This window comes from Eleutherodactylus coqui, chromosome 1 (genome assembly GCF_035609145.1).
Source record: "Eleutherodactylus coqui strain aEleCoq1 chromosome 1, aEleCoq1.hap1, whole genome shotgun sequence".
NCBI classification, from domain to species: Eukaryota; Metazoa; Chordata; class Amphibia; order Anura; family Eleutherodactylidae; genus Eleutherodactylus; species Eleutherodactylus coqui.
In genome coordinates this window covers 361,145,778-361,167,989 of record NC_089837.1, presented here as the reverse complement: position 1 = coordinate 361,167,989, position 22,212 = coordinate 361,145,778, and the positions used below count along the sequence as shown (strand labels likewise).

At 45.9% G+C, this 22,212-nt stretch overlaps 1 protein-coding gene across 1 annotated transcript in view; it reads right to left on the bottom strand.

The window, feature by feature from the left end:
* LOC136594939 (uncharacterized) overlaps window positions 1-22,212 on the bottom strand; it is a 96,570-nt gene that overhangs the window by 25,170 nt on the left and 49,188 nt on the right. The window contains exons 7-8 of the mRNA XM_066588692.1: window positions 14,212-14,380; window positions 3,783-3,930 (exon numbers count right to left, since the gene is read on the bottom strand). Of these exons, the coding sequence (XP_066444789.1) occupies window positions 3,783-3,930; window positions 14,212-14,380 (317 nt within the window). The remainder of the gene's footprint in view (window positions 1-3,782; window positions 3,931-14,211; window positions 14,381-22,212) is intronic.

Sequence of the window (22,212 nt, the reverse complement as noted above, 5' to 3'; positions counted from 1 at the left end):
AGTTGATTATGTAGGAGCCTTATTTTTCCTGCTTAGTGAGGCTACATTCACACGAGTGAGCGCAATATTGGGTTGAGAAATACAGCCCGATATCGCACTAGTCAACGGGCATGAGATGTTTTTGATACAATAACACCCCGCATCAATTCAGGTAAATTCCAATCCTCCGCCTCTTGCTTCACATGCACTGGAGAATCGGCAAGTGAGTCCGAGTTTATTCAATAGGAAACATCACATCGCACTCACGTGCACATCGTATAGTATGCAATGTTTTTGACTGTCCCATTGAAAATAATGGGTGATGCGTTCCGAGGGACGCAAAAAAATAGAGCATGCAGTGATTTTTACCTCGCAGCATCAATGTAAAAAGGTGAAATAAAGTTTCTTCATTATTAAAAATAAATACTAAAATGTTTTTGTCTGCATGCTGAACACCGTTCAAAATAAAAACAGAATTGCATTTTTTGTAATCTCATCTGCAATGTAAAATTTAATTTAAAAAAAACATCCAAAAGACGTATGTAACTCAAAATGATACCAACTGAAACCATGGGTGGTTTCTCAAAAACCAAGCCTTCACACCACTACATTGGCAGAAAAATAAAAAAGTTATGGTATTCAGAAGATAGCAATAGAATTTTATTTTTAATAAAAACAAAAAAAAAATGTTTATATAAATTTAGTATCTTTGTGAGGGCTTATTCACAGGAGCGTAAATCGGCCACTGTTTTCACGGCCAGCCGATATACGCTACCATCTGAGCTGTCTATTCCCTTCCCTCCCCCTTGCCCACTCTCTGCCACTCTCCTCCCCTCCAGCTATTTGCAATGGGAGGGGGTGGGGCTGGGGCAGAGATAACCTCCCACCCCCTCCCTACAGCCAGAAATAGGAGGGGGCGGGACAGGGTTGGGTTTTATCTCCACCCCGCCCCCTCCTATTTCAAACAGCTGGAGGAGAGGAGAGAGGCAGAGAGACAGTGAAGGGGAGAGAAGGGGAAAGACAGCTCAGATGGTAGCGTATATAGGTCGACTGTGAAAACGGCAGCCGATATACGCTCCTGTGAATAAGCCCTCATTCTGACCTACTAAATAAATGTATCATATCATTTTTGCCAAGGTATGTATGATGTAAAAATAAGACCCCCCCGCCCCCAAAAAATGGCATAATTGTGATTTTTTTTCTATTTCAATCCACTTCAAAATATGCAAATGTTTTCCAGTACATTATATGATACCTCTGAGAAATACAACTTGTCCTGCAAAAAACAAGCACTCAGACAGCTACGTTCACAGAAAAAAAAAGAGCTATGATTTTTTGAAAGCAGATAAGAGAAAATATGAAATAAAAAAAACATTTCCTTAAGAACTCCAATGCCAGTCCTCGCAGCAGGGGGTAGTTGCAGGGGAAGCCACAGCCCTTAATTAGTGACTTCCCCACATTCACTTTACAGCTGTGCTCAGGTAATGGCTTTTTCCTTTTACCCGAGCACAGCTTGGGTCAAAGCAACACTCCAGTCCAAAAACAAAGATCGTTTCACCAGCTTCTTTGACTACCTGATGTACACTGTACATCATTAGGCTAAAGGCCCATTTACACGGGGTAAGAGTCGGGCAAGCGATGCCCGACACCCGTCTCCTTGTATACTTGCCCCTGTGCTGTTACACAGGAGTAAGTATCGCTAGATCGGTCACAGTGCGGCCATCATGGAGGTGGAGTGGCTGGAGGAGAGTTCTCTGCCCGCTCTTCCCCGCCCCTCTCCATTCACAGTAAGCAGCGGCAGTTAAGTACTGAACGACTGCTGTTTACACTGAATGGCTAGTTGTTTGGTTTTCAAGCATGCTGAAACTGGAGGACTCTCTGCAGTCTCTGCATGCTTTTACACGGGACGACTAGCATTCAAAACCCCACAGAAGCATGGAATTGTGAACAACTACCAACGATATCATCCCGTCTAAAAGGGCCTTTAGCTTCTACATCTCCTTTAATTACCCAGTGCTGGCCAGTCAGAGCAGAATGAAGTGTCTTAGATTACCGATCGACAATATGCACAGTGTGCATCAGGTACTTAGAAAAGCGGTTCAGCCATCTTTGTTTCTCCTGGAGGCCTGGAGGGTCATTTTAATGGAGCTCATTCGGTAAAATACCAAAAATGAATATTTTTATACAAAAATTATTTTTTATGACATTATTATAGGAAAAACTGACAGTGACTCTTAAAGATGTTAAGAAAAGAATTTAGTGACAGTATATTTGCTGTGCTCATTTGTATTTCACTAGAAAAAAATGTTTTTTATTTACTGCAGCGACCAAATGTAATCAATGTAAATTTATGAATCCCACTAATGCATATTAGTTAATGCACCTGTGCTGCCAGCACTGACTCAAGCCAGTCTTTCCACTACACTCCTGTTCACACCATCAGGTACTGCGCATTGGCCTAGTGAGACATCAGCAGCCACACAACAAGGACTTTCTGTGCATATAATGGCTTGGGGAACTTGTCAGATTGTTTTGGTGCCAAGTACAGGGATTTCTGCAAGACCCCTTCAGGTGAATGGGCCAATTGGGATGGTTGCAGAAATTTCTGCAGGAAATCTGCCATGTGTGAATCCACCCTAAATGATGTACGCTACTACAGCTCAAAACTAGAGGAGCTTTCCATAACAGCAATCAGATTCCAGCAGTCATATGTACAGCACAGGTTGAGGGCTTATTCCGATGTGCGTATATCGGCCGGGTTTTCACGCCCAGCCGATATATACTGTCCCTCTCTGCAGGGGGAGGAGGCAGGCCGGGAGCAGTGTACTGAGCCCCCCCCCCCCCCCCCCCCCATCTACTCCCCTTGTCATGGTTTGCAAAGGGAGGGGTGGGCGGAGCTAGGTTCCGCCCCTCCCATTGCAAATAGTGGTGAAGGGCAAGGAGGGGGCAGGAGCTCAGTGCACTGCTTTCGGCCCAGCCCAACTCCTCCCCCTGCAGAGAGAGACAGCGTGAAAACCCGACCGATATACGCACATCGGAATAAGCCCTCAAAATCAAAGTGTTGATATTTAAGGAGCATTATTTAACTTTTTTTTCATACACCAATTGTACAACAGGATGAAGAAACATGGTTATATAGCCTATTACAGAAAAAAATGTTGTTTTTCGTTATCTTTACTTACTCCTCTGCCCATTGCCTTTTCTACTGATCACTCAATTAATTGATAAAATTTATACTTGGAGTGGAAAGGAGACAGATCAGAAGGAGACAGATTTGTAGCATTTATTTTTAATGAAAGAGCCAGTTACAGTGTTTCCTACACAAGTCAAAGTAGAGAGGAGGGCAGGAATGGGAGAGCAGCTGCAGAGGAACATAGAGATACTGCAGCAGCTTCTGATAAGTGTTCTATAGAGATGAGCGAACCTACTCGGCCACGCCCCTTTTTCGCCCGAGCGCCGCGATTTTCGAGTACTTCCGTACTCGGGCGAAAAGATTTGGGGGGCGCCGTGGGTGAGTGGGGGGTTGCAGCGGGGGGGAGAGGGAGAGGGCTCCCCCCTGTTCCCCGCTGCTACCCCCCGCTCCACCACGCCTCCCCCCGCCCCCCTGCGCCCCCCGAATCTTTTCACCCGAGTATATTTGCTCATCTCTAGTGTTCTACTGTTTCACCCTAGAGCTAAATTAACAGCAACACTGCTCGTTAATGCTGTAAAATGTCCTTCATACTGCTGCTGCTGGAAAAGAATTTACATAAATTAGGAAATCTTGAAAGTTATTATACTATGGTATACAATAGTTGGGTTACCTTTCACTATAAGCCTTATCTTTCCACATGCACTGTAGTTTTTCGCATTGTACATATGAGTGATAGTGTACATGTATACAGCTGAGTCCGCTTGCTTTAGGGATTTGAATGATATTTCACTTCTATTCTTCACAAATTCTTTACAGTCCTAAAAAAAACAAACAGTATGTATTTTATCACATTGATTGTTAAAATGTGTAATATATTGCCAATAACCTTCCAACATAGCCTAGATCAGAGGTTTTCAACTCCAGTCCTCAGCGGCCCCCAACAGGTCATGTTTTCAGGATATCCTGTAGTAAGAACACCTGTGGCAGTGTCTGAGGCACCAGCAATAATTACATCACATGTGCAAAACTGAGGAAATCCTGAAAACATGACCTGTTGGAAGTCATGAGGACTGGAGTTGGGAAACACTGGCGTAGATGATAGTCTGTTTAATGGTAGTCTCTCGAGATTATATTCAAGAATTGATATTTAACAAAATTTCCTGATATAATTATCACACTCCCTCACATTTTTCAGTCCCCAGCCACCAGAATACAGATGAAGGCTGCCGGGGATGGGGGAGAAGAGCCGGACAGCACTTCTAGGTGGGTTCAATTTTTTTCTTTTTTTTAACAGTTAGGGATGATTTTCGGGGTAGGGCTTATATTTTAAGCCACCCCCTGAAAATCATCACTGCAGGGGGTTGCCTTCTTCCCATTGCTTTCAAAAGCAATGAGATAGCATCGCGGTCCTCTGCCACTGCTGTGGCACGGGAATCTTTTGTGCCCGAAGGGAGTCCCATCATCACTGAACACTGTGACAGTGCTGTCACAAAGTTCAATGATGAGGTGACCTTTGTGGAGCAGCTGCGCTTTTGCAAGCACAGCCGCTCAAGTAAAAGGGGATCTGAAACCTTACCCGTTGAAAGCCTGCTTTTGGGCACGTGAAAAAAAAAGCACAGAGCTTTGGTCACGCGCATTTTGCACATCCGTGTAGCGCATTCTTTTGCACACATAGGCACGCAAAAAGAAAAACGCTCATCTGACCGAGTCCTAAGGGTGGTTTCACATCTGCATTGGAACCTACAGCGGGAGCATGCAGCGCTTTTTCTTCCATCCCTAAAACCAGGCAGCTGGGTGAAAAGCAGGCAGACGCCATTATACTCAATGGGGTCTGCCCGGCGCTGTTCAATTTAGTCCAGAGATGGAACAGTTCGCAGTTCGACCACGGGGATTCCCAGCGTGTGAAAGTACCCTAATCCCTCCATTCCCCCCCCCCCCCAAAAAAAAAAAACAAGATAGGTGCCACAGAAAATGCAGCTCATTCCACAAAAAAATAACTATCAAACTCCTATGTCAATGGCGAAGTAAAAAAAGAATGGCTGTGAGAATGTAGGGATGCAACAAAAAGTGAAAAACTCCTCTTCCAAAAAAGCATTGTATCATTAAAATGAATAATTTTATCAAGAAAAAATAACAAGATTCTTAATACTCCCTGGACAACTAATGACTACTCTCAATTTTACCTTAAGGGCTCAGTCACACGGGCGCATCGGCACCCGTACACCGGCGCCGATGCGCCCGTGTGACTGACAGTTAGGCCTCATGTCCACGGGCAAAATAGGATTTAAAATCCACAGCGGATCACCTGCATGCAGATCCGCATCCCATAGGGATGCATTGACCACCCGCAGGTAGATAAATACCCGCAATGGTCAATAAAACGGAATTTTAAAAAAATGGAGCATGAAAAAATCTGGACCATGCTCCATTTTCATGCGGGTCTCCCGCAGGGACGGCTCCCGCAGGCTTCTATTGAAGCCTATGGATGCGCAGGAGACATAAAATAAGAATTAACTTACCCGCAGCGGACCGGGCAGTTCTTCTCTTCTTCACGGCCGGATCTTCTTTCTTCGGCCAGGCGGATGTGCCCGGCGCATGCGCGCGGCGCGCGGCCGGCGTGCCGAGCACATCCACCGGCCAAAGAAAGAAGATCCGGCCATGAAGAGGTGAAGACCTGCCCCGTCCGCTGCGGGTGAGGTAATTCTCATTTTAAGCGCTCATGTCCGCGGGGCAGGAGGGACCCGCTACGGATTCTCCATGTAGAATCCGTAGCGGGCCTGATTTTCCCCGTGGACATGAGGCCTTAGAAGACGGCCATACCTGAAGACGGACGTCTCTCTGCAGTGCTGATGAAAGAACACATGTTCTTTCTCCCGACGCTGCAGAGACGTCCGTCTTCAGGTACGGCCGTCTGCTATCTGCAGTTGTGATGGCAATCCCAGTATATAAATCTTTGTGTATTGGGATTTGGGGCCTTACGGGGAATTGTTAATTCAAATGCTTTAACTCTGGTTTGATTCAGCTATAGAAGTGTACGTACACAATACACAGTTACACAATGGTATGAGGCAATGCTTATATGAAATATCTGTTTTTCATAACTCTGCTGACAAAGATGAAAGTTAGCAATTTAGCCGTAACCAACATGTATAAATATATTTGACTGTCCAGCTGCATGCACTAATACGGAACTAGGAATCAGACAATCAACCGCATCCGAGACGGACTACCGTTTTTTGATTACCGCAAAAATACCCCAGCGATTTTACTGGAAACAGATGCAAATAACATGGGCGGTCTATGCAATTACTAATTCATGAAATAGCCTCCAATCATATCGGTTTGACACACGTGGGGCGAGACAGCCCATTCCACTCTCCAGAGTGCCACCACGTGACAGGCAATACCAGATGACCGGATGAAGGAAGACGCTTATCCAATAATCAATCAACACATTGTGTCTATGTAATTCTTGCCTGCCCCAAAAGGGCTGTGTTTGATGTGCCTTGATGTGCCTTATAAAGCTTTGTTACACTCCAAGAATAAACAGGAAGTTACTTTTTCTTGAACTTGGGTCAGACTGAGTTTCTTCTGGGAGACAGTGCACTGTCCGATACCTTATCAATCAATCTGGAAGGGTGTGATCATTCCTAATTGAGTAGGCCGTGGTTCCAAAAACAGGAAGGTTCTACGACATCTGGTGGAGAATGCGGGCAAGACATGTGTGGTATTCTCATACCATAGACAAACAGACAAATAGACGGAGCACCAGTACGGCTGGTTTGGTCTAAACTACCCCTCGGGATACTGTCTGGCAGGCCCCCCTCCTAGGTCTATTACCAGACTTTACCGGAACAGCGGTGCCTGTCCAGACGTTTGACCGTTTCCTGACTCTAAGGTTTTAGACACCAAACCTGACCCGAGCAAGGACCTCCTAGTCAAACTACCACGTCAGGCCCCCCTGTCTCTAAGGCTTTAGACACCAAGCCTGACCGAGCAGGGGCCCCTGCGGGGACTTCCTCTCCCTTAAAGCAATTCACTGACCTTGCCAACCGACCAGTACTCTCAAAACGACAGGCATGTAATCATTCCTCTATATATTATATAACAGGTTCTTTCCACGTGATCGAGACTTAAAGAAGTACCTGTTGTATGGCTCCAAGGTGTCCGGCCTAGGCACAACACAGGCAAACCTGAACCTAGCCACACAGGTATAGATAATTAATTTATCTCACCGTGTTCTGATGATGGGCCCACTAGATCCAAGGTTGTCTGTCCGGTGCCTTGTGTCCGGGCTTCTTTGGATCCTAATCGATCACGCTGCCCGCATTCTCCACCAGATGTCGTAGAACCTTCCTGTTTTTGGAACCACGGCCTACTCAATTAGGAATGATCACACCCTTCCAGATTGATTGATAAGGTATCGGACAGTGCACTGTCTCCCAGAAGAAACTCAGTCTGACCCAAGTTCAAGAAAAAGTAACTTCCTGTTTATTCTTGGAGTGTAACAAAGCTTTATAAGGCACATCAAGGCACATCAAACACAGCCCTTTTGGGGCAGGCAAGAATTACATAGACACAATGTGTTGATTGATTATTGGATAAGCGTCTTCCTTCATCCGGTCATCTGGTATTGCCTGTCACGTGGTGGCACTCTGGAGAGTGGAATGGGCTGTCTCGCCCCACGTGTGTCAAACCGATATGATTGGAGGCTATTTCATGAATTAGTAATTGCATAGACCGCCCATGTTATTTGCATCTGTTTCCAGTAAAATCGCTGGGGTATTTTTGCGGTAATCAAAAAACGGTAGTCCGTCTCGGATGCGGTTGATTGTCTGATTCCTAGTTCCGTATTAGTGCATGCAGCTGGACAGTCAAATATATTTATACATGTTGGTTACGGCTAAATTGCTAACTTTCATCTTTGTCAGCAGAGTTATGAAAAACAGATATTTCATATAAGCATTGCCTCATACTATTGTGTAACTGTGTATTGTGTACGTACACTTCTATAGCTGAATCAAACCAGAGTTAAAGCATTTGAATTAACAATTCCCCGTAAGGCCCCAAATCCCAATACACAAAGATTTATATACTGGGATTGCCATCACACAGTAACACGGGCACCGATGCGCCTGTGTTACTGAGCCCTCAATGGGTTGCCCTAGCAGTTTTTGCTGCAGGAAGCAAACCACTCCATACATTGCTCAGTGGTTCAGGTTGGTACTGCAGGCTGAGTCTCATTCACTTCAATAACAATCAGCCTACAGTACCAACCTAGACTGCTGCCTATAGTTACAAATCCTGAATCAGACAGTGCAGTCAAGTTGTTTTTGATGCAATTATCATAAAAACATGTTCTCTAATTTAGCCGTAATTTTACATGAGCCGCTATAGTTTGATGCAGTTTTGTGGTAATTGCAGTTATATACCACAACCTAACCACACTAATTAACACAAAGGGCTTGTTCACACCTGCACATGCTATATACATTTGTGGAGAAGAAAAGAGGTACTGAAACGGTGTGTTCTGCAAATATTTCAGCATTTGTCCCCATTGATTTTGATGTGTTTTCAAAAAAACAAATTCTGTTTGATTGTGTTCCATTATAGTTTTTTTTTTTTAAACAGAATGGAATCAAACGGAAATCATTTTGTTTTTGAAAACCCATTGAATTCAACACTTTTTTTCGTTTCAGTTCTATTTTTCTGCTCTCAAAATGGAACAGCCAGACAGAATTCAAATAAAAATAGCAAAAGTAGATGTGAATGAGCCCTAACATGTTTGTATATATGGTAATGGGTAATTCAGGACATTCATTAATATGACTGAATTATATTTAGCACTAGCTTACCCGTCGCGCGTTGGTGCGAATACAGACATACATACATTCGTTTTTATATATCTAGATAACAACCAATCACAGCGCAGCTTTTTTAGGTTACCTCAGTGGTATAATATATAACACCCAATCACAGCGCAGCTTATATGTTACCTCAGCAGTATAAAATATAACAACCAATCACAGTGCAGCTTTCATGTTACGTCAGCAGTAAGATAAATAATTTCCCGTTTCTATGACACCGGAAAGTGAGAAAATAACATTCCATACGTAAAATTTGGACGCTAATTCTTTTGCGCATTGAATTGAATAATGGAGTTGGGACCCATTAGCTTTTCCTATTTATGACATAATCAATGCTCGGGCCAAATTTCAAGTTTCTATGACAACGTGAAGAGAGAGAATTAGATTCTGAACGTAAAATTTGGACGCTAATTCTTTTGCGCATGGAATTGAATAATCAAGTTGGGACCCATTAACTTTTCCTATTTATCACATAATCAATGCTCGTGCCAAATTTCGAGTTTTAATGACATTGGGAAGCGAGAAAATTAGATTCCGTACGTAAAATTTGGACGCTACATTCTGTACATAAAATTTGGACGCTAATTCTTTTGCGCTTAGGATTGAATAATCGAGTTGGGACCCATTAACTTTTCCTATTTATGACATAATCAATGCTCGTGCCAAATTTCCCGTTACTATGACATTGGAAAGTGAGAAAATTACATTCTGCACGCTTTTGCGCATAGAATTGAATAATCGAGTTGGGACCCATTAACTTTTCCTATTTATCACATAATCAATGCTCGTGCCAAATTTCAAGTTTCTATGACATTGGGAAGCGAGAAAATTAGATTCCGTACGTAAAATTTGGGCGCTAATTCTTTTGCGCTAAGAATTGAATAATCGAGTTGGGACCTATTAACTTTTCCTATTTATGACATAATCAATGCTCGTGCCAAATTTCAATTTTCTATGACATTGGAAAGCAAGAAAATTAGATTCTGTACGTAAAATTTAGACGCTAATTCTTTTGCGCTTAGGATTGAATAATCGAGTTGGGACCCATTAACTTTTCCTATTTATGACATAATCAATGCTCGTGCCAAATTTCAAGTTTCTGTGATATTGGGAAGTGAGAAAATTAAATTCCGTACGTAAAATTTGGATGCTAATTCTTTTGCGCTTAGAATTGAATAATCGAGTTGGGACCTATTAGCTTTTCCTATTTATGACATAATCAATGCTCGTGCTAAATTTCAAGTTTCTATTACATTGGGAAGTGAGAGAATTAGATTCCGTACGTAAAATTTGGACGCTAATTCTTTTGCGCTTAGAATTGAATAATCGAATTGGGACCCATTAACATTTCCTATTTATGACATAATCAATGCTCATGCCAAATTACATTGGGAAGTGAGAGGATTAGATTCCGTACGTAAAATTGGATGCTAATTCTTTTGCGCTTAGAATCGAATAATCGAGTTGGGACCCATTAGCTTTTCCTATTTATGACATAATCAATGCTTGGGCCAAATTTCAAGTTTCTATGACATCGCGAAGTGAGAAAATTAGATTCCGTACGTAAAATTTGGACGCTGATTCTTTTGCGCTTAGAATTGAATAATCGAGTTGGGACCCATTAACTTTTCCTATTTATGACATAATCAATGCTCATGCCAAATTTTAAGTTTCTATGATATTGGGAAGTGAGAAAATTAGATTCCGTATGTAAAATTTGGACGCTAATTCTTTTGTGCTTAGAATTAAATAATCGAGTTGGGACCTATTAACTTTTCCTATTTATGACATAATCAATGCTTGTGCCAAATTTCAAGTTTCTATGATATTGGAAAGTGAGAGAATTAGATTCCGTACGTAAAATTTGGACGCTAATTCTTTTGCGCTTAGAATTGAATAATCGAGTTGGGACACATTAGCTTTTTCTATTTATGACATAATCAATGCTCGTGCCAAATTACATGTTTCTACGACATTGGGAAGCGAGAAAATTAGTGTCAATGATGGAAATTGAACGATCTACGAGGGGGGTCGTAACTGTCGACGACGCTCGCACGCGCGCCATTTATCATAGCATAAATTTACTATGCCTATAATCTTTCCAGGAGTGTACTCAACAACTTCCCAAAGTTTCATGGCGATCGGATGAATGGTGTAGTAGCGCATAAAGGACGAACAGACACGCATACAGACAGAAAGACACACACACAGACACGCATACATTCAATTTTATATATATAGATTTCTTTGGGAAGAACAGACAAAGGGTCCTTGGCTGAACACTATTTCACCTCATTCAGGGCTCCCACCCACTGGCGATATTTTCTCCATTGCGATGCGATTCTAAAGTTAAAGTCTCGCATCGCAGTGCAAAAAAAAAATCGGCATGACGCGGGGATGAAGGAATCCTCTGCCACAGCTGTGGCAGAAGTCCCCGGCATTCTATTCCATTGCTTTCAATGGGATCGGCTTCTGCCGATCCTATTGAAAGCACTACTTTCTGCAAGCCATGCGGAATGATTATCGGGGAAGGGCTTGAAATATAAGCCCTTCCCCGATAATCTGCCAAAAGTGTGAAAAAAAAATGTAAAAAATCATACTCACCTCTCCTGCACTCAGCCGCGTCCTCCTGCTGGCTCCCCGAAACTGCTATGAAGCTCTTTCAGCAGTCGGGGATTTAAAAATCCCCGCCTCCTGAAAGAGCTATGCAGATTGGCTGAGGGCTCAGGCAATAGCAGCTACTGCTTAGCTATTGGCTGAGCACTCAGACAATCACACATAGCCCTTAGCTATTCATTTATGAATAGCTATATTCTTATGAATGAATAGCTAAGAGCTATGTGTGATTGGCTGAGCGCTTAGCCAATAGCTAAGCAGTAGCTGCTATTGGCTGAGCCCTCAGCCAATTTGCACAGCTCTTTCAGGAGGCGGGGATGTTTAAATCCCCGACTGCTGAAAGAGCTTCATAGCAGTGACGGGGAGCCAGCAGGAGGATGCGGCTGAGCGCAGGAGAGGTGAGTACGATTTTTTTACATTTTTTTTTCACACTTATTGATGATTATCAGGGAAGAGCTTATATTTCAAGCCCTTCCCCGATAATCATTCTGCGGGGCTTGGCCGAAACCATTGATTTCAATGGGATCGGCAGCAGTGCCGATCCCATTGAAAGCAATAGAATAGAATGCTGCAGACTTCTGCCACAGCTGTGACAGCTGTGGCAGAGGATTCCTTCATCCTCGCGATCCCCGCGGGGATGAAGGAAACTCCTGCCACAGCTCTCACAGCTGTCACAGCTGTGGCAGAAGTCCCCGGCATTCTCCCTATGCTTTCAATGGGGCTAGCGCTGCTGTCGCTAGCCCCATTGAAAGCACTTGCGATATGTCGGTTCTATACCGGCCTCTTTCTTGCGCTGTGATGCGAGATTTTTCTCGTGCTCTCGCAGGACAAGAAAGAAAATATCGCCAGTGGGTGGAAGCCCTCAGAGACTTCTTGCTGTGTAAGACAGCAGCAGTGTGTCGAGGCCAGTGTTTCCAAACTCCAGTCCTCAAGGCACCCCAACAGGTCATGTTTTCAGGATTGCACAGGAGAGGTAATTAATATCAGTGCCTCAGACATTGCCACAGGTGTTCTTACTATAGGAGATCCTCAAAACGTAATCTGTTGGACTTAAGTTTAGAAAGAAACGCTGGTCAAGGACCTCACTTTGTCCAGCTGAGTGATTATTGCAGGGTGCACTTTAGTCTCTTTTAGAACTACTTCTGAATGTCCTGTGGAGTCGGTCTTTCTTCTCCTAAGGGGCTGACATCGTCCCTTCTTTTACCAGAAAAGTAGAGGTTTGCTGCAAGCAGCCCAGAACCTTTTAAGAGTTAGTGGCCGTGTAGTGACCTGGAAAACAGGCACTACAGAGCACTGTTTAGTTATGGGGATCGGTAATATAATAACTGGCCCTATGGTTTAATCTGAGTCAGTTTACACAAGGGATGCAGGTAACCAAGCAACCAGTTAGGACGTTTATTAGCCAGCTGCACAATACAGAAAAAATGCATAGAGACTCAGATGAGGAAGGTAGCCTAGCAACCAGAAAGGTTGTGATTGGCTGCAGACAAACTGGTCAGGTGACAGAGATGATAAATAGAGGGCAACGGTCACAGGAGTGAGTGAGACGCACCAGGCAAAGCAAGTGCCAGAGAGTAGAGGCGGAATAAGTTTAAGCAATAAGTAAAGAGAGTAAAGAGTAGTGAGAAAAGAGAGGTGACAGGCAGAGGAGCGCCAAGAAGAGCAGTGCCAGGCAGAGAGAGAGCGAGATACAGAAAAAAAGCAACCTGCAGGAGATAAGAAAGTGCCAGGCAGGAGAGAGAAGTGAAAAGAAACAAAGAACAGCTGTGAGAGTGAGAGAAAGAGAGAAACAAGAGAAAAATACATGAGGAGAGACAAAAGTAAAAGAGATGTAAATATGAAGAGATGGAGATAAAGAAATAAAGAGATATAAATACACAGAGGTATAGAGAAAAGAAATCCAGAGTAAGCTCACAGTATATGGATGAGTTAGACAAAGGTGTCTACATTGTTGCTATTTGTGTATCAGTTATTATGCACTAAATGTGATGAAGAAAACGACCCCATCTCACTGCCTTATTTAATAATATCGTGGTTGCAACAATTTAAGCAAAATATCTGTGTCTCTGTATTATTCCACACCTCACCACTCACGACTACAAACTGTGCCCAAGGGTGCTGGCGTCCAAACAAAACAAATCACAATTAATTGCCAGCCACAAATAATGATAATAAAATTAGCGCTCACCATAGCGTTTTGTGGCGGCATGACAGCTGCATCTCCGAAAGACACAGAGCTGGTAGTTACGATGGGCTGAATTTGCAGTCTCTACAATAGGTTGGATCTGTCTACAAACAGCGTTCTCTTGCCCACATTGAAGCCTTCCTCTTCAATGCTGGCAGGGAGAAGGAGTTAGAAAGCTTCTTTTTTGCTGCAGGGAAGACTTCTTACTGCTTAAAATTTTCAACTTTGTCCAGAGGACGCGAACATAGTTGAAAGCAATGCATTGTCATCACCAGCGGGCCCGATACAAGTGATCTATTTGCCCTATGCTTAAACCTGGACCCAAAGCTGGTAGCTGTAATGTCCTAACAGCTCTATAGCCACAGGTTGGAGATCACTGGTTTAGAGCTATGTTATACTTTACAGTATGCCATGAATAATAGTTTACATACCTTATACCAACTCGTGGAGTAGTTAGAGCTTTTATACAGATAAGGTATAGAGATTGTTACAGATTCTCTCGAAGTTTTTTTTAATGATTTTGGTGAGGAGGAGTTAATACAGTGGAGAACACTCTTCTCTATCTGTGTCAAATTCATGGCTTCGTATGTTCTGTCCTGTCTAACAAAACAAAACAGTATTTAAAGGAGTTACTAATGAAAAGAGAAAATGGAGCATCAGGTACCACAAATACATATGTATGCACCCCTTATCTATTCATTGTACAAGGCTTTGAGCTTCCTATACCTGCTTTTAAAGTATGTTACAGTTACTGTATGTCAATGTAACAAAAGAAATCCCCAGGTCAAAGGGGTTAAAGACTGGGGGAAAAAATTGGTTTCTAGAAAACTATGAAGCTCCAATACTAGATAAAGCATATGGCCGACAAAGTATCACAATTACTACATTAAAATAAATAGAAATGGAGGTACACAGTGATGCCATGCTCTGTGAAACCTAATGAGATAATGTTACAGTTATTACAATATATGCATCAGATCACATGGCGATATTCCTGCGACGTAAAAGCACCCGGCCAGCCAATATAGCGCCGGGTGCTTTTAGGTCGGGCCTAAAAGATAGTCCTGGAACTATCTTTTGGTCCGGAATCAGTCAGGTGCTGCATGGGCTCCTATGGGAGCCAATGACAGTGGCTGGAGAAGAGAGGTGGGAGGGAGTTTAGCAGTGTGACTGCTAAACTCCCTCCCTCTTCTCTCCTCCCTTCCGGCTGATTGCAATAGGAGAGGGCGGGGCTAAGTGCTACCCTATCCCGCCTCCTCCCATTGCTGGCTGCGGACGAGGGACAGGATGGGGGGGCGGAGCTAAGCTAAGAATTTTTTTAGTGCGCCTATAGATGCACTACGAAATCGCTCCTCTGACTGCACCCTAAAAGAGCTAACTTTGAAAAATAGTAAATCTTTTCTTGAACCACAATTTGACCCCTTTGCGTCACCTTTGGTGGATGATTTTGGAGTCATTAGATTTGTGACATCCTCACCACCACCGTAAAATCATAAAATTTGAGTATGATATATTGAGTGACTGTCAGGCAAGGTCAAAGTTCCTATGTTAAGTCTAGCGGTGCTGTTGTGCTTCAGCCAGCAGTGCCTCTAGGGAGAGTCAAGAATTGCTAAGTGAAGTTCATATCTAGTGCTTACCAGTTTGACTGTTGCCATGTCCCTAAAACGTGGAAGACCAAGCCGTGGGCGGCGTACAGTTCAAAGAGTACGCTCAGATGGAAGTTGGAACACTGAAAATGTAGTTTATCCTGAAGTCCTTGCCAATTAAAATAATCAGTTCTTAAAACATTTGCAACCATTTTTCTAAACACTTTATGTTTACTTAGCGAACATTTGGATAGAGCTGTACCCTCTGTTCATAAACCTTACACAGTGCTATAGAGCCACCAAGATGTTAGCCAGGGGAAGACATTTAATGGTAACCACAATGACCCTCCCATTTGTGGCTTGCAACTCATATTGCCACAAACAGACAGCAACATATGAAAAAACAAAATCAGCGCCTACTATTTCACGATGATTTCAATATTGGTGAATATAGAATGGACTCACCTGGTGCCCAATGGAACTCCCTGCCCCGAGAGTCCACCGGCACCTTCTATTCACGTTCGTCTATCACACCACCCTGGGTCTTGAATCCGGATCACCAGAGAGTCGTCAGTGGGTTAACAGCCTTCAAACCGGCTGTGATATGAAGCACCATATAAAAGCAAAAGAAAACCCGCGCTCGCAGACTCCAGGGATTCAGAAAAAGACGCAGCGGTCCGTACAATGTAATTTTATTAGCAATATCAAATACAATGCGTTTCGGCGATCTTCGTTAATCACCCTTTTCAAGCATAAAATTCTAACATCATCATCCAAAGATGGCCCCTGCCAGCAGCGTCTGTATGAAATTGTGAGTTAAAGATTTTGTATAAATATAAGATGATGATGTTAGAATTTTATGCTTGAAAAGGGTGATTAATAGAGATGAGCGAACGTACTCGTCCGAGCTTGATACTCGTTCGAGTATTAGCGTGTTCGGGATGCTCGTTACTCGAGTACCACGCGATGTTCGGGTTACTTTCACTTTCATGTCTGAGACGTTAGCGCGCTTTTCTGGCCAATTGAAAGACAGGGAAGGCATTACAACTTCCCCCTGCGACGTTCAAGCCCTATACCACCCCCCTGCAGTGAGTGGCTGGGGAGATCAGGTGTCACCCGAGTATAAAAATTGGCCCCTCCCGCGGCTCGCCTCAGATGCGTTGTGACAGAGATCAGGGACAGTGGTATCGTGTTGGAGCTGCTGTAGGGAGAGTGTTAGGAGTTAGTGTAGGCTTCAAGAACCCCAACGGTCCTTCTTAGGGCCACATCTCACCGTGTGCAGTAGTGTGGAGGCTGCTTTTAGCAGTGTTGCACATTTTTTTTTTTTTGGTATATCGGCCGTGCAGAGCATTGCGCCCTGCAGTAATAGTCCAGGGACAGAAGTGTGGAGGCAGGGAGAGCGTTAGGAGTTATTGTAGGCTGCAAGAACCCCAACGGTCCTTCTTAGGGCCACATCTAACCGTGTGCAGTAGTGTGGAGGCTGCTTTTAGCAGTGTTGCACTTTTTTTTTTTTTTGGTATATCGGCCGTGCAGAGCATTGCGCCCTGCAGTAATAGTCCAGGGACAGAAGTGTGGAGGCAGGGCCAGAAGACATATATTATTGATTGAATATACGCAGTGGTCCTTTTCCAAAAAATATTGGAAAAAAATCTATTTGGCCTGCCTGTCACTGTGCACAGTGTTCTGGGTCCGTGTCTGCTGGGGGTAGTAGTTCTCCAAATAAATACGCAGCCAGCTAAGTGTTACAGCAGGCTTGCACCAAATTATTTCCTGGCTCTAAAATCACCGCTCTGTTGCAGTTAATAACAGTGCAACACTGCAGTTCCGTGACACACACATCAGGGACAGAATTGTGTAGGCAGGGCCAGAAGACATATATTATTGATTGAATATACGCAGTGTGGTCCTTTTCCAAAAAATATTGGAAAAAAATCTATTTGGCCTGCCTGTCACTGTGCTCAGTCCTCTGGGTCCGTGTCTGCTGGGGGTAGTAGTTCTCCAAATAAATACGCAGCCAGCTAAGTGTTACAGCAGGCTTGCGTCAAATTATTTCCTGGCTCTGAAATCACCGCTCTGTTGCAGTTAATAACAGTGCAACACTGCAGTTCCGTGACACACTGCAGGGACAGAATTGTGTAGGCAGGGCCAGAAGACATATATTATAGATTGAATATACGCAGTGTGGTCCTTTTCCAAAAAATATTGGAAAAAAATCTATTTGGCCTGCCTGTCACTGTGCTCAGTATTCTGGGTCCGTGTCTGCTGGGGGTAGTAGTTCTCCAAATAAATACGCAGTCAGCTAAGTGTTACAGCAGGCGTGCGCCAAATTATTTCCTGGGGTTCCGTAAACGAAGTCAGCCTCCAACCACAGGCCAATAAGCGGCACATTTAATTACAGCGTTCTGTTTCTGCACTACTGCTAATACACCATGCTGAGGGGAAGGGGTAGGCCTAGAGGATGTGGACGTGGACGCGGGCGAGGACGCGGAGGCCCAAGTCAGGGTGTGGGCACAGGCCGAGCCAGTGCGGTGGCCAGGGGTAGAGGCAGGGCCAGACCGGATAATCCACCAACTGGTTCCCAAAGCGCCCCCTCGCGCCATGCCACCCTGCAGAGGTCAAGGTGCTCTACGGTGTGGCAGTTTTTCACAGAGACGCCTGACGACCGACGAACAGTGGTGTGCAACCTTTGTCGCGCCAAGATCAGCTGGGGAGGCACCACCACCAGCATGCACAGGCATATGATGGCCAAGCACCCCACAAGGTGGGACGATGCCCGTTCACCGCCTCCGGTTTGCACCACTGCCTCTCCCCCTGTGCCCCAACCTGCCACTGAGATCCAACCCCCCTCTGAGGACACAGGCACTACCGTCTCCTGGCCTGCACCCACACCCTCACCTCCGCTGTCCTCGGCCCCATCCAGCAATGTCTCTCAGCGTAGCGTCCAGACGTCGCTAGCGCCACTGTTTGAGCGCAAGCGCAAGTACGACGCCACGCACCCGCACGCGCAAGCGTTAAACGTGCAAACTGCCAAATTGATCAGCCTGGAGATGCTGCCGTATAGGCTTGTGGAAACGGAGGCTTTCAAAAGCATGATGGCGGCGGCGGCCCCGCGCTACTCGGTTCCAAGTCGCCACTACTTTTCCCGATGTGCCGTCCCAGGCCTGCACGGCCACGTGTCCCGCAACATTGTACGCGCCCTCACCAACGCGGTTACTGCCAAGGTCCACTTAACAACAGACACGTGGACAAGCACAGGCAGGCAGGGCCACTATATCTCCCTGACGGCACATTGGGTGAATTTAGTGGAGGCTGGGACAGAGTCAGAGCCTGGGACCGCTCACGTCCTACCCACCCCCCGAATTGCGTGCCCCAGCTCGGTGTTTGTATCTGCGGGGGTGTATGCTTTCTCCACTAAACCACCCTCCTCCTCCCCCTACGCAACCTCTGTCTCGCAATCAAGATGTGTCAGCAGCAGCACGTCGCCAGCAGTCGGTGTCACGCGGCGTGGCAGCACAGCGGTGGGCAAGCGTCAGCAGGTTGTGCTGAAACTACTCAGCTTAGGAGAGAAGAGCCACACGGCCCACGAACTGCTGCAGGGTCTGACAGAGCAGACCGACCGCTGGCTTGCGCCGCTGAGCCTCCAACCGGGCATGGTCGTGTGTGACAACGGCCGTAACCTGGTGGCGGCTCTGCAGCTCGGCAGCCTCACGCACGTGCCATGCCTGGCCCATGTCTTTAATTTGGTAGTTCAGCGCTTTCTGAAAAGGTACCCACGCTTGTCATACCTGCTCGGAAAGGTGAGCCAGCTCTGCGCACATTTCCGCAAATCCCACACGCACGCTGCCACCCTGCGGACACTGCAACATCGGTTTAATCTGCCAGTGCACCGACTGCTGTGCGACGTGCCCACACAGTGGAACTCTACGTTCCACATGTTGGCCAGACTCTATGAGCAGCGTAGAGCTATAGTGGAATACCAACTCCAACTTGCGCGGCGCAGTGGGAGTCAGCCTCCTCAATTATTTACAGAAGAGTGGGCCTGGTTGGCAGCCATCTGCCAGGTCCTTGGAAAATTTGAGGAGTCTACCCAGATGGTGAGCGGCGATGCTGCAATCATTAGCGTCACCATTCCTCTGCTATGCCTCTTGAGAAGTTCCCTGCAAAGCATAAAGGCATACACTTTGCGCTCGGAAACAGAGGCGGGGGAAGACAATATGTCGCTGGATAGTCAGAGCAACCTCATGTCTATATCTCAGCGCGTTGAGGAGGAGGGGGAGGAGCATAAGGAGGAGGGGGAAGAGACAGCTTGGCCCACTGCTGAGGGGACAGATGCTGCTTGCCTGTCATCCTTTCAGCGTGTATGGCCAGAGGAGGAGGAGGAGGAGGGGGAGGAGCATGAGGAGGAGGGGGAAGAGACAGCTTGGCCCACTGCTGAGGGTACAGATGCTGCTTGCCTGTCATCCTTTCAGCGTGTATGGCCAAAGGAGGAGGAGGAGGAGGATCCTGAAAGTGATCTTCCGAGTGAGGACAGCCATGTGTTGCGTACAGGTACCCTGGCACACATGGCTGACTTCATGTTAGGATGCCTTTCTCGTGACCTTCGCGTTACACGCATTCTGACCACTACGGATTACTGGGTGTACACACTGCTCGATCCACGGTATAGGGAGAGCCTTTCCACTCTCATTCCCGAAGAGGAAAGGGGTTCGAGAATGATGCTATACCACAGGGCGCTGGTGGACAAACTGATGGTAAACTTCCCATCCGACAGCGCTAGTGGCCGAAGGCGCATTTCCGCGGCCCAGGTAGCAGGAGAGGCGCAGAGATCAGGCAGCATATACAGCGCAGGCAGGGGAACACTCTCTAAGGCCTTTGACAGCTTTATGGCTCCCCAGCAAGACTGTGTCACCGGTCCCCAGTCAAGGCTGAGTTGGCGGGAGCACTGTAAAAGGATGGTGAGGGAGTACGTAGCCGATTGCACGACCGTCCTCGTTGACGCCTCTGCCCCCTACAACTACTGGGTGTTGAAGCTGGACACGTGGCCTGAACTCGCGCTGTATGCCCTGGAGGTGCTTGCTTGTCCTGCGGCTAGCGTCTTGTCAGAGAGTGTGTTTAGTGTGGCTAGGGGAATCATCACGGATAAGCGTACCCACCTGTCAACCGACAGTGCCGACAGGCTTACACTCATCAAGATGAACAAAGCCTGGATTTCCCCAGACTTCTCTTCTCCACCAGCGGACAGCAGCGATACCTAAGTAATACGTAGGCTGCACCCGCGGATGGAAGCATCGTTCTCTATCACCATCCAAAACGGGGACCTTTTAGCTTCATCAATCTGTGTATAATATTCATCCTCCTCCTCCTGCTCCTCCTCCTGAAACCTCACATAATCACGCCGAACGGGCAATTTTTCTTAGGCCCACAAGGCTCAGTCATATAATTTTTCTAAACAATTTTTATGTTTCAATGCTCATTAAAGCGTTGAAACTTTCACCTCAACCAATTTTTATTTTAACTGGGCTGCCTCCACGCCTAGTTACCAATTAAGCCACATTAACCAAAGCCATTAATGTGTTTCACCTGCCCTCTCGCTTGGGAATGGGCAATTTTTCTCAGGTACATTAGTACTGTTGGTACACCAATTTTTGTGGGCCCTCGCCTACAGTGTAATCCAATTAATTTTTTGCCCACCTGCATTACAGCTGACATAACATCAGCTGTGATGGGCAATGCAATGGGATATTTTTATGTATCGCCGGTGGGTTCCAGGGAGCCACCCATGCTGTGGGTCCACAGGGAGTTGTAAATGCATCTGTTTCCACTTCTAAAGAACCCCAGTCTGACTGGGGCATGCAGTGTGGGCCGAAGCCCACCTGCATTAAACATGACATTACTACCTCAGCTGTTATGGGCAATGCAATGGGATATATTTATGTACCGCTGGTGGCTTCCTGGCACCCACCCATGCTGTGGGTCCACAGGGAGTTGTAAATGCATCTGTTTCCACTTCTAAAGAACCCCAGTCTGACTGGGGCATGCAGTGTGGGCCGAAGCCCACCTGCATTAAACATGACATTACTACCTCAGCTGTGATGAGCAATGCAATGGGATTTATTTATGTACAGCCGGTGGGTTCTAGGGAGCCACCCATGCTGTGGGCGCACACGGAATTCCCATTGCGGAGTTGTGCCTGCCTGTGACTATTTATAAAAAACCGCGGTCTGACTGGGGCATGCAGACACCTTGACAGAATGAATAGTGTGTGGCACATAGGTTCCCCATTGCTATGCCCATGTGTGCAGCTCCAGATGGAGGTGGCACAGGATTGGATTTCTCATTGCTTCTGTACAGCATTGTGGGCTATCGCCCCACCCCTTTTAAAGAGGGTCGCTGCCTAGCCGTGCCAACCCTCTGCAGTGTGTGCCTGCTTTTCCTGTGGCAGACGCACTTATAAATAGACATGAGGGTGGCGTGGCATGATGGCAGCTGAAGGCTGGGCAGGGACAGTTTGGTGTGCGCTATGGACACTGGGTCGTGGGGGGGGGGATTTGGCAGAATGTAACCCAGGAGAAGTGGCAGCGGAGTGTCATGCAGGCAGTGATTGTGCTTTGTTGGAGGTAGTGTGGTGCTTAGCTAAGGTATGCATTGCTAATGAGGGCTTTTCAGATGTTAAAGTTGTTGGGGGGGCCACTCTTGCTGCTATTGTGGCTTAATAGTGGGACCTGGGAACTTGAGATGCAGCCCAACATGTAGCCCCTCGCCTGCCCTATCCGTTTCTGTGTCGTTCCCATCACTTTCTTGAATTGCCCTGATTTTCACAAATGAAAGCCTTAGCGAGCATCGGCG